Source organism: Microtus oregoni, unplaced genomic scaffold, assembly GCF_018167655.1.
Source record: "Microtus oregoni isolate MIOR12 unplaced genomic scaffold, Mior012 000064F_ref0000363, whole genome shotgun sequence".
NCBI classification, from domain to species: Eukaryota; Metazoa; Chordata; class Mammalia; order Rodentia; family Cricetidae; genus Microtus; species Microtus oregoni.
In genome coordinates this window covers 5765051-5782758 of record NW_024543874.1, presented here as the reverse complement: position 1 = coordinate 5782758, position 17708 = coordinate 5765051, and the positions used below count along the sequence as shown (strand labels likewise).

General features: G+C 43.3%; 1 protein-coding gene across 1 annotated transcript in view; it reads left to right on the top strand.

The window, feature by feature from the left end:
- Positions 1–6605: 6605 nt before the first annotated feature.
- Positions 6606–17708, top strand: part of Kmt2c (lysine methyltransferase 2C) — a 224335-nt gene continuing 213232 nt past the window's right edge. The window contains exons 1-2 of the mRNA XM_041640535.1: positions 6606–6624; positions 7593–7754. Of these exons, the coding sequence (XP_041496469.1) occupies positions 7594–7754 (161 nt within the window). The 5' untranslated portion in view covers positions 6606–6624; position 7593. The remainder of the gene's footprint in view (positions 6625–7592; positions 7755–17708) is intronic.

The following is a 17708-nucleotide window of genomic DNA, read 5'->3' as shown; positions in this document are numbered from 1 at the left end:
GTGTAACAGCTCTGGTTGTTCTGTCACTCTGTACACCAGGACGACCTTGAACTCATAGATATCCACCTGCCTCTGCTTCTCCAGTGGTGGGATTAACTTTGTGTGCCACTACTGCCAGGCTTAAAGCAAGCTTTTTTATTCATGTACATAGGCTGCCTTCCCCTAAGGTGGAGTTCAAGAGGTCAGCATTGGACATGAGGAAGACAGGGTTTTTATAACTCAGGGGTAGGGCATTTCTAAATGAGGGACTTGGGTGGCAAAATAGGCTGGGTTATCAGAACAGAACATAAGCATCACAAGTTAGGTATAATGACCTCCTAAAATTAAGACACTATTGCAGGGTGGTCCTAACAAGGTAGTCATAACAACAGGTAGTCATAATAACCTTTTGAAACAAAGGTAGGGTTGCAAGATGGTTATAATAACTTTTTGAAACAAAGACATGGTTGTTGTTTCCTGGAACAGGCAGTACAGAACCATTTGTAGTTAAAGTTACAGGTTGGGCATAGTCCAATCCTTGAGAAACAGAGATTTAATCATATACAACAATGAACATAATTTGTCTTTGCTGTAAGATGGCTTTTAAACCTAAAATGGAGGCAGGGTAGTTCATCACGTGGTGGTACACACCTTGAATTCCAGCTATGGGAGGCAAAAGCCGGCAGATTTCTGAGTTCTTGGCCAGCCTGGTCTACATAGCAAGTTCTAGAACAAACACAGCTGTATGATGAGACAGTCTTTCTCACACACACAAAAGGGTTATTAACTTTTAAATTTTATGCGATAAGTATTTGACTATCTGCTTGTCTGAGCATTACATATGTGCTTAGTGCCCTCAGAGGCTAAAAGAGGGTGTCAAGTCTCATAGATCTAGAATTAAACACAATTGAGAGTCGCCATATGGATGCTGGATCAAATCCCATTGCTCTGCAAGAACAGCCAGTGCTTTTAACCACTGAATCATATCTCTACTCCATCCCCTTTTGATGATGATTGTTCTATTTATTTTCTTCTGCTTTTTCCTTCAGTTTCCCAACACAAACCAGGCAGCGGTGGTGCTTGCCTTTAATCCCAGCACTTGGGAGGCAGAGGCAGGCAGAGCTCTCTGTGAGTTTGAGGTCACCCTGGTCTACAAGAGTTAGTTCCAGGACAGCTAGGGATGTTACACAGAGAAACCCTGTCTTGGAAAAAAAAAGCTGTCCAACACATAGACATATGGTGTGCATTACTGACATATCTTATACAAATTAATACATATAATGTATTTTTTCTAGTGATGGGAATGAACTGTCAGCTTTGGAACATGTTATATAGGGGTTCTACCATTGATCTACATGCCCAACAAAGGACAACTTTAACAGTAAAAAATAGCAATACAAAACAACCCCAAAGAACTCAAGACCTCAACTTCACAGGAGGATAACAGTCAGAGTGGATCCACAGAGAGCTGTATGGATGTTTTCACAGTCACCAATAGCAAAGGAAAGACTGCAGTCTTACCGAAGACACTTGGTGGTATCTATAGGTCATTAACTGGAAAGAATGGATCTGGACATTACATTTGTATGGAGCCACTGTTCTGCTAGACTCTTGGAGAATCTTGCTTATCGTTTCCTGAGATGGGTTTTTTTTTCCTGTGTTGTCAGTAATGTATTTTCCTCAGTACTCCAACACATAAAATATATATGTATGTACTTATTTATGTATGATCAAGAGAGTACTAGCTGTTCCCTGAAAGAGTGCAATATTTCAGAAAAACATGGAATAGAAATGAAAGGACCTTTGTAATGCAGTTCTTTAGAGGTGGTCACTATAGTTATTTCATACCTGTTATATTTAAAAAATGGTCCTTATTCTACATTCTTTTTTTTTTTTGGAGACAGTTTTATTATGTAACCCCAACTGGCCTCAACTTCACAGAGATCTGCCTGTCTCTGCCTTGTGTGTGCTGTGACTGGAGGCATGCATTGCCATATCTGGCCTAATTATTCAGAAAAGTTGGATGGGTGCCACTACCCCCAGCTTCCTTCTTGTCTTTCTGGTGGTTCACTTTGAGAAAACAGCTATTGTCTGGATTTTTGCCATTCTGGTCACAGAAAGGTATAATTTGCATGACTGGTATGGAAAACTTTTATTGTACTGAGTAAATTCCTCAGATATTTCTGAGTCAGTCACTTTTTGTCACATTAAAAAAATATTTGGAAACACTTTAAGGGAGGTGGATTTATTTAGGCTCTCATTTTGGAAGTGTCAGTTCATGGCTGGCTGGCTTCCTTGCTGTGGGCCTGTGCTAAGGATGAAGATATACAGGACAGGTGGGACAAAGAGAGGAGTAGAGGGTTAAAATATCATCTCAGGGGCACCCCCAGTGACTTACTCCAGCCAATACCCCATACTAGGTTCATCACCTCCAATAATGCCATCCAAGTACGAGCCCACCAAAGCACTGGCTCAGTCACTTTCCCAAAGCCTTTACTGTAGGCAGAGACTGCTTGTTTGCTTCCCAGCCACCCAGGCCCAAAATAATCACACAGAAACTATATTAATTACAACACTGCTTGACCAATCACTGAAGCGTATTGCTAGCTAGCTAGATCTTATATCTTAAATTAACCCATTTTCATTATTTTATATTTTACCATGAGGCTCATGGTTTACCGGTAAAGTTCCAAGGCGTCTGTCTCCTTAGATGGCTACATGGCATCTCCTTGACTCCACCTACTTTCTTCCAGTATTCAGTTAGTTGCCCCCTCTAGCTCTATTCTGCCCTGTCATAGGCCCAAGAAACTTCTTTATTCATTAACCAATAAAAGCAACACATATATAGGATTTCCCACATCACTTAACCTCTGAACATTGTATTGAAGAGCAATACAATGAGTACATGAGTTTTGGGGAGACATCTCATTTCAAACCATAGCACCTTTATCAGCATCCTGGGTTGTATTTCATCTGTTTGCTCATGGCAACTTTATGCTAATAAATCTGCTATTGGTCCTCTTAAGATAGACCCTGATGATGTGCAAGGTAGGATCTCTGCGAGTTTGAGCTAGGCCTAGTCTACATAGGAGATATAGGCCATCTAGGGCTATGTATTGATATACTGTCTTAAAAACAAATAAACAACCCCCAACAGCAAAACAGACCCTGATTTCCTGTATGCTTAAACTTAGCTACAAGAACAAAGATTTAAAGTCAGCACCCTCATCTTTATCATCTTTTACTCTTAGTATTCCTACCCAGATCTCTAGTCTGTTCTACATACTCTACAATATTCTGCTCCAGGTCTGTTCTGTTTCCTTGTAATTCTCTGATAGTAGTGACTTATATTCTGCTAGGGAATCAGGAACTCAAGACCACTAGAGAAACATGGAGTTCTTGAACTCTACATGGGCTATATGGCAAGACTGTGTCTCAAAGCAAAATAAAACAGAAAACCATGTTGATCTATAGTTTTGTGCATGTGATACTCATAGAAGAGGAGAAATTCTAGTCTCAATATGGGGACTAATATTTGAAAAAAAAACAAGTTTTCTCTTTTCCCCAAAGTAATTTTTTTGCAACGCATGTAGAAATAGAAATTGCATACCAGAAACAACATAGAAAATTTCATGTGTTTTAACAATAAGAACTATGTTCAATTGTGCAAAGCATCCATGTTTCTGAGGATGATGCTGTTACTATTTTTAATGACACCATTGAGACATGTCTATTGAAGGACAGCAAATATAAACAAAGTTATAATTCTGTATACTGTATTTTAAAATCTATTTCATAAAAATTTATATGTATGCTTTGCTGAATGTATGTCTGTGCATCACGTGTGTGCCTACTATCCATGGAGGCCAGAAGAGGGTGACAGATCTCCTGGAACTGAAGTTATAGACAATTTTGAGCCTCTATATGGGTGCTGGATTTAACCTGGGTCCTCTGGGAGAGCAGAAATGCTTTTAACCATTAAACCAACTATCCACCCTCTTACTTTTTAAAGATTTGTATGTGTGCATGTGTTGTGTGCACATGAATGCAGGTGCCACAGAAGCCAAAAGTGTTGGCTTCCTTCAGAACTGGAGTTATGGGCAGTTGTGAGCCGCCTTATCTGGGTGCTGGGAATGGGACTGCAAACCTCTGCAAGAACAGTACAGGATCCATCTCGGAGCCATCTCTTCAGCCTCTGTATCATTTTGAAATAGGGTCTCACATAGCCTAGGCCTGCTTCCTATCCACTACATAATCCCAGATGTCCTTGATACTGATCTTCCTGCTTCCTCCTCCCAAATACTGGGTTATAGGTTTATACCATCAAGCCTATTTATTTTTGAGCTTTGCAATTTTTTAAAATTATTTTAAGTTCTATTATCAACTTGTTCTTTTGCTTTAATTTGTGAATTACCTTAGTCCTACTTTAAATTTCTATTATTATTACTTTTTTTTTTTTGAGGCAAGGTTTCTCTGTGTAACAGTCCTGACTGTACTGGAACTCACTTTGTAGACCAGGCTGGCCTCAAACTCACAGAGCTCCGTCTGCCTCTGCCTCCCAGTGCTGAAACTAAAAGCATGCGCCACTACTGCCCAGCTTTTTTTCTTTCTTTGTTTTAATTTTAAAAGAGAGGGCCTCACACGCTGGACTCTGCCTTCCCAGTGCTGGAATTAAAAAGTGTGGAACACCACACTTGGCTCCATGACTGTTCTATTTTAACAATAACAAAACAATGTAACATTTTAATTGTTTTTAAAATGAATACTTTTCTTTCTTTCTTTTCCTTTTCTTTCCTTTCCTTTTCTTTTCTTTTCTTTTCTTTTCTTTTTCTTTCTCAGCGTTTCTCTGTGTAACACTGGCTGTCCTGGAACTAGATCTGTAGACCAGACTGGCCTCATACTCACAAAGATCCGCCTGCTTCTGCCTCCCACGTGCAGGGATTAAAGGCGTGTCACCACTACTCGGCCCAATGAATACTATTCTTATTCTAATATCAAAAGTAAACAGCTTTATTTGAAAAGTTTATATTTAAAAGCTAGGTCCAGGAACTGGAGGCGTGGCTCAGCAGTTAAGAGCACTTGTTCTTGCAGAAGATTGGAGCTGGTTTCTGCTTTTCACATAGCAGCTCACAAGTGCCTGTAACTCCAGTTCTAGGGCATTGGGTACCCTCTGGCCTGAGGTATCTGGACATACATGGTGCACACAAACTTACACATACATACATATAAATAAATCTTTAAAAAAGATTTGGGTTTGGGGATATCACGGTGGAGTGCTTGCTCAGCATGTGGAAAGGCCTGGGTTCAATATATATTGCCACAACAATAAATAAATTTAAAAAGGCAATAGTCTAGAAACCCCAGTTTCCAAAAAGCATTTATTTAAAGCGAAATGTGTAGAAGGAAATGAAAAGAGGCGTCTTTTATATTTTTATTTAATAATTAAATGTCACAGTACATTGTATTCCTCTCCTTTTAATTTGTGGCTTACCTTTATCCTGACAGCCTTCTTCCCTTCTCCAGGCTTCCTTTGGCTGTGCATATAAAAAGCTGAAAAGGCCTGCAGAGATTAAACCCTGAAGGAATTCAAGCGAGTCAATTTCTTACTTCAGCCATTGCAAACAACAACAAAAACCAAAACCAAAAAACCGTGCTTTCCGCTGGAATATCCTCTGGACCACCAAAGTTTGATTCAGATGGGAAGCCCAGTTCAGTGTTAATAGCCTGGCTGGTGGGTGGCTGGAAAGGTGACCCGCATCTCTGGAAACAAGTGCATTCTTTTCGCCTGCCATTGAAACTGTTGTCGAGGATGGAAAGAAGTGATCGCCCAGAGCGTTGGGATTCCGGGCTCCAAGCAGGGAGGGCTCAGCCTTCCACAAAGCTTCACAGATCTGTTTCCCCAGCTACACTATTTCCCACTCCCACACGCCAACCGATAGTAGGAAGGAAGCGCTGAGTAGCCCGGCATCCTAGAGGTTTCCACACCCGGCACGGTTTAGGCGAATTCTGGTCCATTTTTAAAGGAATCATTTGTGTGTGAGTATATGTGTGTGTGTGTTTTATGGGAGTCAGCTTAGCAGTATTCCCCCTTTTCTCTCTTTAGCACACGCAACGGACACGCCGATGAATTTCTGTCCGTGTAGACAGCTTTTATTCCTCTCAACCTGCCCGCTTGGCTTTTTGTCAAGCAGCCTCCGGGGCTCACAGTGTTTAAAACATGACGTCGAACTACAGCTGGAGTGAGAGTCGACGCCGCGCTGCTATGGCCGCGCCGCACCGGGGAAGCCTACGTGGGACTCCGCGAGGCCCGGGGCGGCCCACGCCCGCGGGGCGGGGGGGTGTCGCGGACGCACGTGCGCGCCCCGCACGCGGGTGCACGCTCCGGAGTGTTTACACCGCTCGCTCCCCACCCCGGCCAGGCCCGACCCCGATCCCGGATACCCAGTCCGCAGCTTAGCGCCCGCCGCAGCCTGAGGTGCAGCCGCCGCCGCGTCAGAGCGGGCGGGGGAGGGGCGGTGAGGTCAGCGGCGGCGGCCCGGTGGCGCGCGGCGCATGCGTGGAGCAAGTCCTGTGAGTGGCAGCGGCGCGCGGGGGGCGGGGGCGGGAGGCGCCTGTGTGTGGGCGAGCCGGCGGCGAGTTTGAGAGGTCTGTGGTGCGGGTCGCCCCGAGGGACCCGGGCGCGGGCCTCGCGCGACCGCTCCGTCCGTGTGCGTGCGTTGTTTGTGTGGTGAACGCACAGCTGCCAAACTTCCTCCTCCACTGCCCCGGGGAGGGAAAGCGTTAGCGAGTGAGAGGGAACCCATCGTGAGGGAGCCAGGCTTGATGGAAGCGAAAGCTAGCGCGAGGGGGAGATCCCGAGCGTGAGGGAGCGATAGCCAGCGAGCACGGGCAACGGCGAGAGCTGGCCGTGCGAGGCAGCGCTTGCCCGCGCGCGAGGACCGAGCGTGAGGGAACTAGCCGTAGGCAGCGACGCGAGCGAGCGAGCGGTGTGTGAGGGAGCGATCGCCAGCGCGCGACAGAGGGGCCGGTGCTCGCGCCACCCCGGAACCCACCACAACAACTGGAGCAGCTGTCAAAACTTCGCCGCGGCGTGGGCCTGACGGGGCTGACGGCGCGGGGGAGGGGTGGCTGTCGCCGCCCCGCCGCCACCTCCGCGGCCCTTTCTCCTCCCGCCGCGGGCGGCCTGGGGGAGGGGCCGGGCGGAGACCCCTGCGGTCGCCCCGGGCCCCGCGCCCCTCGCGCCGCGCCCCGCCCCGCCCCGCTCGGCGCCGCCCTCCGGCCCGGCCCCGCTGTCCCCAGCCCTAGCCGCGGCGCCCCGCCCCGCGCGGCCGGCCCCGCCCGCCCCGCCCGCCTGCCCGCCGCCCCCCGCCGGCCCCTGCGCGCGGAGTGCGCGCGCCCGCGCCGATGTGTGTGAGTGCGTGTCCTGTTAGCTCCATGTTGCCGCCTCTCCCGGTACCTGCTGCTGCTGCTGCTCCCGGGGCTGCGGGAAATGCGAGAGGCTGAGCCGGGGAGGAGCAACTCGAGCAGCAGCAGCGGCGGCGGCTGCGGCCGCTGCGGCGGGAGGAGCCCCCCAGGAGGAGGACCGGGATCCATGTGTCTTTCCTGGTGACTAGGATGTCGTCGGAGGAGGACCGGAGCGCGGAGCAGCAGCAGCCGCCGCCAGCACCCCCCGAGGAGCCCGGAGCCCCGGCCCCGAGCCCCGCAGCCGCAGACAAAAGACCTCGGGGCCGGCCTCGCAAAGATGGCGCTTCCCCTTTCCAGAGAGCCAGAAAGAAGTAAGTTGAGCGCGAGGGAGCCAGGCGGGCGGCCAGCGGCGGCGGGGCCCGGAGCTGTCAGGCCCCCGGCCCGGTGGGGGCGGGGCGGCCCAGGCGCGGCCCGGTTCGGCGGCGCCCGCGCAGGTCCCGCCGGCCGTGCCGCGCACTTTACTTTGGAGTTCGGCCTCGCTTCTGGGAGAACCGCCCGGCGGCTTCCCCAGGGCCTAGCCCGGCGTCCGCACACGCCCCGCCGAGCACGCCCAGCTCGCTGCCCGGCCCGGCCGCTTGGAGCCACAAAGCTGTGGGCGCCAGGGACCGAGCTGTCAAACGCCGCGGCCGGGTGGTCCCGGTGCGGCGGCCGGCGCTCTTTGTCAGCTCGCGGCTCCTTTAACTTTTCTTGCTCCCAGACCTGTGCTTTTGCCCCTTAATGATACATTAGGAAGCCATTCGAGCCTGTCCTCCCCATCCCCCACCGCCCCGAACCGCACCGCCCGGCTCCGCAGCCGGCGCTCGGGATCGCACGGGCCCAGGTGTGAGCAAGCCGGAGTTTCGGGAACGCGGCCGGCGTCCGCGGCGCTGACGGCCCAGAGCACTTTGTTTCGGGGAGCAGACAGCTTTAAACGTCGCTCGCCTAGTAACTTTAACTCCAGCTGGGCAGGGAATGGCTTTCGATTGTTTTTGAGCGTACGTGAGGACTGTGCCCGGTGGATGAACTGGCCAAGAAGTGTTGTCTTTACAAAGTGGTCATTCGGCAACTTTGCTTGAAAAATTAAGGGAGCCGGTTCAGTGCTAGTGAGTTTAGTTGCTCAGCTATTGTGGCTCTTCTGGGTGCTGCGGAAGATTGGTGACCGTCTTTCAAAGTTGCAGAATGGCGTGTGTTGCTTACTCATTTCATTGTATGATATTCTCACTGAACTGTTGGTGGTGGAAGGGTGCGCTGGGACTTGCAGGAAGAAGCCAGCACATTTATGGATAGGCTATTTCTTTGGTTTTCGTGCCTTCATTTGTTGTGCAGTAAATAGTGTTAACTGATGCGTAGCAGCCTGGGCTTCGGGAACCCATTAAGCACTTGACCCAGTGTACCTTTTTTTTGAGGTTTGCTATCCTTGTACTAGGAAATGTACCAGGGCCTTCAGTCGCCTCCATATTTATTGCCTGCCAGTTCTTACCTAGCTGTGAGAAATCTTGAGAGAAACACTGTATAGAGGATGTATACATTATTGCATTAGGTTCTTTGTGATACAGAGTTAAGAGTTTATTTTGTAAGGTGATGTCCTGCATAAAATATCATTATGTCTGCCTTGACTGAAATTTGGAGAAGGTATGTGAAGTCTTCAGTAACTTTGGATTTAGTCAGTTTAAAATAAATACACTTTTAAAAAGCAATACAGGTTCAAACCATGTTAAGAGTTTTACTTAGATTCCTTCTCATTTTCTGTTTGAAAACCATTTATGTTGCACAAGAAGGTTCATGATGGCACATGCCTTTAATCCCAGCACTCAGGAGGCAGAGACAGGCGGATCTGAGTTCAAAGCCATCCTGGGCTACAGAGCAGTTCCAGGATATCCCGGGCTACACAGACAAACCATGTTTTGAGGGGGAAAAAAAAAGAAAAACATTTACATCTCTTACTATTGGTTCATTTGAGATTACTGTATGTTTTATATTTGTACTTAAATTCTTCCTGTTAGAAAGAATAGATAGATACACAAGTGCTCATTTTTGCAGTGCTTGGACCATGCATTGTGCCTCCACCGCTGCTGTGAGCTCAGTTGTATTAGTGCAACTCAGTTGTGTTAGTGAAACTCCTCTGAACTCAAGACTGGTTATTGCCACTTTATTATTTTAATTATTAGCACTATTATTAATAAAGAAGAAGCTTCTTTTTGAGAAGCTAAACTTTTTTTTTTTTTTTTTTTTTTTTTTTTTAGCAAGAATGACAGTATAAAGGCCAGATGATGGTGGTGCACACCTTTAATCCCAGCATTCAGGAGGCAGAGGCAGGTGGATCTCTGTGAGTTTTGAAGCCAGCCTGGTCTACAGAGCAAGTTCCAGGATAGCCAGAGCTATGCAGTAAAACCATGTCTCAAAAAACAAAACAATAACAAAAAGAATAACAGCATAGCCTAACAAAACTTTGGGAAATGTTTAGGTCAGTTCTGTTAAGTATTTTTTTTTTCTTTTGCTGAAAAGCATAATTCTTTACAGTGGAAGTCAAATGTAGTGGCTTCCAACTTTTAAATTTTTAAAAGTTAGGTATCTTTTGAAGGGAGTGGAATTTCTAATTGTTTTTGAGACATGTAAATGGAAACGAATGTGTGAAATGGAAAGTAAAGAGGTTTTTGACTGTGTATCTCTATACCATATTAGAATCCATGTGGAAAAGACCTTGTAGCTAGTGAAGACCCTGAAAGTGAAACTGATGTGTAACAGATGTGATTTAAGGTTTTCAATAAGTGAAAAATGTGGAATTGCAAACAGTGCACTGAAGAAATGAAAGTTAATATCCTTTGTTTGTTTGTTTGCTTGTTTGAGACAGGGCCTCTTTCTGTAGCTCTGACCGACCTGGCACTTTCTATCTAGACTACTGGCTTTGAACTCACAGATACCTGCCTTCCTCTGCCTCCTTATCCCTGGGATAAAGTACATGCCCCACCACATCCCTTGAAAGTAAAATATTCTTTATGAGATCTAATAAAGGTTTTAATATTATCAGTGTTGATCACTAACTTAGGGCCAAAACAAAAACAAGGTCTTATGACAGTAGTTTGATTATAACAGAATGGATTTTTTAATTTGTCTTTGAATGAAAAAAGGTAACCATGCACTGCCAATTATTGTGCTTGAAGTTTTAATAATTAAGTAAACAAATCAAGTGTTTTATAATTTTAGCCCTCTGAATTTTTGTTTTTTCATGTTTAAAAGGCATAAGATAATATAGTTAGTTGGTTCTACATTAGCTAAAATTAACTATTTAAAAGCAAATATTTTGAACTGAAAGACTGTCTGAAATTTCTTCTTAACTATAAAGACTAGTTATTTTGAGTGCTCATAATCCTTACCTGAGGCATCAGTGTTGCATTCTGGTAAAACAGCCCCTGCTGGAGGATTGTATATGTCAGAGGTCTATAATTCTGTCAGTGTTAAATGAAGCTTGTTTTTTTGTTTTTTTTTTAAAGACGGATTTTTACTGTGGGCCTGCAACCAACTGTGTAGGCCAGGCTTGCTAGGATTAAATGGAATAAGATATGCTTGTGGAGTTCTGGGATTAAATGTTAAATACTATGCCTGGCTTTAGTGGGAAGCCCAGGAAGTGTTCTACCATATTTGTTATGTCATCAAAGTTGAAGTCAGGGATTGCACATAGTGAACAGGCAATGCCGAAGCAGCAGGTGGCAGGGACAGGATTTCTGGGATACTGTGTTCAACTCTTATTGAGTCAGCTCTGTGCTCTGAATCACTTTTCAGAGGGCAATTACTGTTACTGGAGAGACAACTTGAGTGTTATTGTTACAGAAAAATCGGGGACAAGGGATGATGTCTTACAAGGGATCAGCAAAAATTGCAGTGCAGCTGGTAACAGTTGTTACTTTGTTGTAAGATTCTTTTCTCTAATAAAATTTCTCAAACCTGCGAACTTGAAATAAGTGATAGACAACTTTTCTTCACTACTGTATGTACAGTTTAATAGAAAGTCTTCCCCCCAGATCACTATTTATGCATTTTGAGATAATACAAGTATATAATATTTATGACAGCATTTCTTTTTCTTGCCTGCCTGTCTTCCTTCCTTCCTTCCTTCCTTCCTTCCTTCCTTCCCTCCTCCCTCTCTGCCTCTTTCCTTTAGTATTTTTTTTTTTTTTGAGATAAGGCCTATTCTGTATTCCAGGCTGACCTTGAACTTGGTATGTAGCCTGGGCTGGCCTAGAGTTTGAATATTTCCTTAGCATCCGACAGCAGGGTTTGTAGGTATGCATGACCATACTGAACAAAATGATTAAGTTTTAATATTTTTTTAAGATAGCAGATAAATGGTGTGTGTGTGTGTATCTTACAGTATCTTATATATCTATTTTACTATCTGTCTGTCTGTCTATCTGTATCTACTGATCTCTTGTCCATAGTAGGCACTAAAATATCTTAATTTAATTGAAAACAGGATCTGGGACTGGATCTCTTCCCTGTACAGAGAGGTTGTTTTAACTTGGCTGTGTTGTAGTTTGCTATTGTCCTGTTGGTTTATTCCTAGGAATTATTAATATATGATGTTTTTAGTCTCATAATTTTACCTTGCTTGTTAAGTTGATAAACATGGATTTCCATGCAAATTTAAAAGTATTGCATAGTTTAATTTCTCATTCTTAAAATAATTTGTTATATTTCCTATTATCCACTTAATTCTATGATGCAAGAGTAATAGTCAGTTTTCAAAGTTACAAACTGATTACAAGACTTTGTATAAGACTCGGTGCCTTACCTGCTTTCTGTTCTGCAAAATTACAGGTTATTCTATGGGCCACAGTTTTTCTGATCAGATAGTGTCTGTCCAGCCCAAATATCCTTTAAGTCAATGTAAACTTGTAACTAAGGGGCTTTCATGGAACTTCATTGACCTTCTAAAATAAATATGATCAGTTTTTAGGTATAAAGAACACTAGTTTGGTCTGGAGAGAATGCTCTGGGCTTAAGAGCACTTGCTGATCTTCCAGAGAACCCAGATTTGGTTCTCACAGCCATGTTGGGGAGTTTACAAAGTGCACATACATATATACAGGCAAATACTCATACATATAATATCTTTTAGTAAGTGATCCTAGCACTTGGGAGTCAGGCTGGTAGCTCTCTGAATTCTAGACCTGTGTGGTCTACATAACAAAATTCTAGGCCAGAGCTACACAGTGAAACCCTGTTTTAAAACAATCAATCAAGGAAGCAAACAAACAAACAAATAAATATTCTTCTAAAAAATAGAGCCCTAGAAGTTCTCTTCATGAATTTCTGGTGGAGAAATGTGAGGTACCCTTGATGGGATATAATTTTTGCTTTTTCGTCTGTGATATTCTTAGGCCACAGAATAAACTTTCTAATAGATATATGTTCCCCTATTAAACTTTCTTTTTTACTTTTTTTTCTCTTTTTTACTTTTACATTTATTTATATGTGTGCGCACACACATGTGTGTACGTGGACTCATGCATGCATCAGTATGTGCATGAACGTCAGAGGATATCTTGTGGGAGTAGGCTCTCTTCTACCATCTGGGTTCAAGACTAGATGGTAAGTGCATTTAGCCACCAAGTCATCATATTGGCTCCTAAATATTTCTATCTGTTGGTTTTTAGCAAACTGATTAATCCCTTCCTTCTCCTATAAAACTTTTTTTATCATGTTTTTACCTAGTAACTATTTTCAGAACTTATTGGCAAGTCGAGTTGTAAAAAGTTATCCAGTAAAAGGGGCATGATTTCTGTTTTATAATGGCCTTGCATACCAATGTGTGCCTGTGGTGGTTATGAAATATTTAGTAGAAAAAACAGTCTTGAATTTAGAATCTGAAGTTCTTTTTTAAAGATTTCTTTGTACTTTAATTTTTGAAGCCAGGGTTTCACTGTGTAGCTCTGTCTGGCCTGAGACTCATTGGACTTGAACTGAGAGATATGACTGCCTCTACCTTCTGAGGTCTTGGATTAAAGGCATGAACCACCACTTCTGGCTTATTTTTATTTTGTATTTGTGTGAGTGCCTACGTGTATGCATATGTACAGTGTGAGTCCCTGGTGAATGCAGAGGCCAGAAGGCTACACCGGATTCCCTAGATCTAGAGTTACAGGCAGTTGTGAGCTGACATGGGTGTGGGAATTGAACTCTGCAAGTCCTCTGCAAGAGAAGCATATTCTGTCAGTATGAGCCATCTCTTTAGCCTAGAATTGGAAGTTTGATCTATTGCAGAATACGAGAGACCTTAGAGCTCAACTTTAGAGGAATAGGAATGACAGCTCGTTTACGCTTTATTATGTTAGAAAAGGCCTCACGTGAAAGATGTTTCACTTTGCTTCTGCTGCCGCTTCTGTGTGATAGCAGAGCTATATAAAACACAGTTTGAGATGACTTAGACTTTCTGTGTACTTTTTTACTAAAACATTTTTGCATTTATTTTTATTTTATGTTATTTTATGTAGATGAGTATTTTGATTGCATGAATATCTGCACCTGGAGTTAATAGATTATTGTGAGCCACCATGTGGATGCTAGCAGCCAAACTCTGGTCCTCTGCAGAGCAACAAATGTTCTCAACTGCTGAGCCTGTTCTTCAGCTGCTCTGTTCACTTTTTAAAGTAATTAAGACAGTCTTTCTTGTGGGTTAACATTAATTAAATTAATTAATACATATAGGCACACACACACACACACACATCCCACAGCAGCACAACTCTAGGAATTGGTTCTCTCCTTCCACCATGTAGGACTTGGGATCCGATATGTAGACCAAGTTGACCTGCATACTGAAATTATCATGTGCCTTGAAGTTGTCATTTGCCTCTTCTGCCTCCCAACTTCTAGGATTACAGGCATGTTTTACCACATCTGGCTCTATTGACGTTTTCCCCCCCTCCTTTGGCACATCTCACTTACTCACAGAACACACTGAATATCATGAACAGTCAGCCCTGCAAGAGAGGCGTCATCAGCCAAGTGGAGTCTTGGAAGGTTTACTGGAAGTAGTATTTGAATTAAACCCTGAAGGGTTGGTGAGGTTTAGCTAAGTAGAGTGATAAGAGTGTGTTTGGGAGAACAGAGGGAATACAGTTATTTCAGAGGGAAGTTAGAGTGTTTTCCTGGTGGAGAATGGAGGCAGAGGCTTTTTTTTTTTGTTTTTTTGTTTTTGTTTTTGTTTTTGTTTTTCAAGACAGGGTTTCTCTGTAGCTTTAGAGGTTGTCCTGGAACTAGCTCTTGTAGACCAGGCTGGCCTCCAACTCACAGAGATTCACCTACCTCTGCCTCCCAAGTGCTGGGATTAAAGGCGTGTGCCACCACCGCCCGGCTGAGGCAGAGTGGACTCAAGCTGTAGTGGTTTTTGGACTAGTGAATCTGGGCTCTATTCTGGTGTCAGGGTTATCAACTTTTAGGCATTTTAAATGGGTTACAGACTCAGTCAGATCCTGAATGATAGCTGACTCTTAAGGCCTTGGGTAAAAAGTGGTGAGTAAAAACTGCCAGCTTGTTTAGTTGTTGTTGTTTTTGGTCGTTTTGAGATGATCTAGAGTCGAGGCCTGGTCCGGAATTCCCAATCCTCCTACCTTCTCAGTGTTATTTGACAGCCCTGGTTAGCACAAAACTCTTTGTAGACCAGGCAGGCTTGGAACTCATAGAGACCCACCTGTGATTTAATGGGGGTTATTTTAGAAAAACCACCAAGGTAAAAAGTATGAAGAGACAAGCTACCTACAGGCAGAGATAATGTGCTGCTGATGCAATGTCATAGGCAAGTCAGAGGCAAAGGGAAGATTACTGGAGATGTGGCAGGGAAGGGAGAAGTCTTAATCATTGCAGAGGAGGAGTGGGAAAGTCTCTGGCATGTATACCTAGAGGAAGGAAGTACTCAAGACAAATCTGAGGATGTAGGAATGAGATTTTCGGATAGCTCAGGATAGGTAATTAAAGATGTGATTTACTTGAACCTGCTTACAAGTCTACTTTGCAGTTTCCCCTCTCCTGCTGGGGATGTACCTAGGGCCTCACACATTCTAGGCAAGTTCTTAACCACTTGAACTACACCCCTGACCCTTACTGTGCAATTTTTATCTAGACAAAGAGATTGGTGGGAACCAATGTGGGAGGCTGCTTGCCACATTGTTGGCTTAAGACAAACCTTTTCAGGAGTTGTAAAGTTGTAAATTTAATCTTGACTTTATCTTATAAAAATACATATGCTAAAACATGTTTTGTATATAGAAAAATATTTGGAAGACTATATATACTTTTTAGTGCACTTCCTGATTTAAAAAAAAAGTTAGCAATTTGTTTTGCTTTGCTTTTGAGATAGGATCTCACTATATAGCCCAAAAGGCCTTGAATTTACTACCTCTGCCTGCCCAGGATTAAAGGTATGAGCCACTATGCCTGGCATAGCTTAAAATTTAAAATACATGCAAGAGATAGAAATTCTGGTGAAAGACCAGTAACTATTATTTTAAAATTTTGTTCATTCCTTGTGTGTGTGTGTGTGTGTGTGTGTGTGTGTGTGTGATGTGTTTGTGTGATTAAGGCTGGGTCTATTTCCATCCCTCAAGGGACTTACCATTTCTGGCTCACTTGGAACTTGCAGTGAAGACAGGATGGCTTAGAATTCATAGAAATCCATCCACCTGCATCTGCCTTCCAAGTGTTGGAATTAAAGGCATGTGCCACCAGGTCAGGCCCAAAGCAGGGTTTTTACTGAATGTTTTTCATTATAAAGAATAGTAACTCCCTAGGAAAGATACTATGACAAAATGATTTAAAATTTTTTTATTAGCCAAACCTATAAATGTCATTATTGTGGAATTTTTTAATGTAATTCTGATCAGGATTTTAATAAGCTTTCTAAATGAGACTTACTAGGTAGAATTGAATGATTTCTTGTACTAAGGATGTAGGTCAGTAATAGAAAGTTTATCTAGTGTGTTTAAGGTCCTCCAAAAGATAATTATTTTAAATTTATTTTTTCAAGTTTAATCATATATACCGTCTATTTTAGTCATAGCCATTCCCCGTTATTTCCTACTTTTTTTTTTTTTTTCTTGAGAGAGGATTTCATTGTGTAACCCTGAAACTCAGTATGTAGACTAGGCTGGCTTTGAGTCTCTCTGCCTCCAGAGTGCTAGGATTGAAAGCCTGTACCACTATGCCCAGAACATCCTTTTATTTATTTTTTAACTTTTTAAATATAGGTAATATATTATTTGTTTGTGTGTGTGTGTGTGTGTACATGCATGTCTGTCTGTGCAGACATGCTTATCCCTATAGCCATCCTTATGCCATGGAACACATGTAGAGAGCAAAAGACAACTTCGTGGAGGTGCTTTTTCTCTGCTTTTACATGTGTTCTAGGAACTGAACTCAAGTCTGAGCTGTAAGCGCCTTTATGTGCTGGGCCATCTTGCAGGCCCCATTTCTTATATATTTTATATTTGGTAATGTTTGCTTTCTAAGTTTAACTGTAACCTATTACATTATAAGCAAAGCAATTGTAGTCCTTGTGGTTTTGTTTTTAATTCCATTCTTTAGTTCAGTCTAGCAAAGATAAGGCAAAATAAAGCTTCCTCTGTTTCTTGATAGGGGATTTATATTTCTAGTTCTAAAGATTGAAACCAGAGCATTATTTTATGTTAGACAAGCACTGTGGCACTGAGCTACATCTCAGCACATAGCCTTGAGATTCTAATATATTTCATGTTTGATATAAGCATCAAATTATGTACAGAAATGACCACATAAAATCTTTTTTTAAAATATTTATTTATTTACTTATTTATTATATATACAATATTCTGTTTTGCTTGTATGCCTGCAGGCCAGAAGAGGGCACCAGACCTCATTACAGATGGTTGTGAGCCACCATGTGGTTGCTGGGAATTGAACTCAGAACCTTTGGAAGAGCAGTCAGTGCTCTTAACCTCTGAGCCATCTCTCCAGCCCGACCACATAAAATCTTAAGGCTTCATAATTAGACAATGCTACCAATGTTGAAGTATTTGGTTAGGGTGGCCATGGTTTTCTCCTATGAGACTCATGTATTTATCATCATTGCATATTGAAATTAGGTGTGCTATTATTTATTTTTTAAATGACTTTTTAAATTTTTCATGTGCATTGGTGTTTTGTGACGGTGTGGGATCCCATTGGGGTAGTTACAGGCAGTTGTAGGCTTCCATGTGGGTGCTGGGAATTGAACCCAAGTCCTCTGAAAGAATAGCTAGTGCTCTTAACCATTA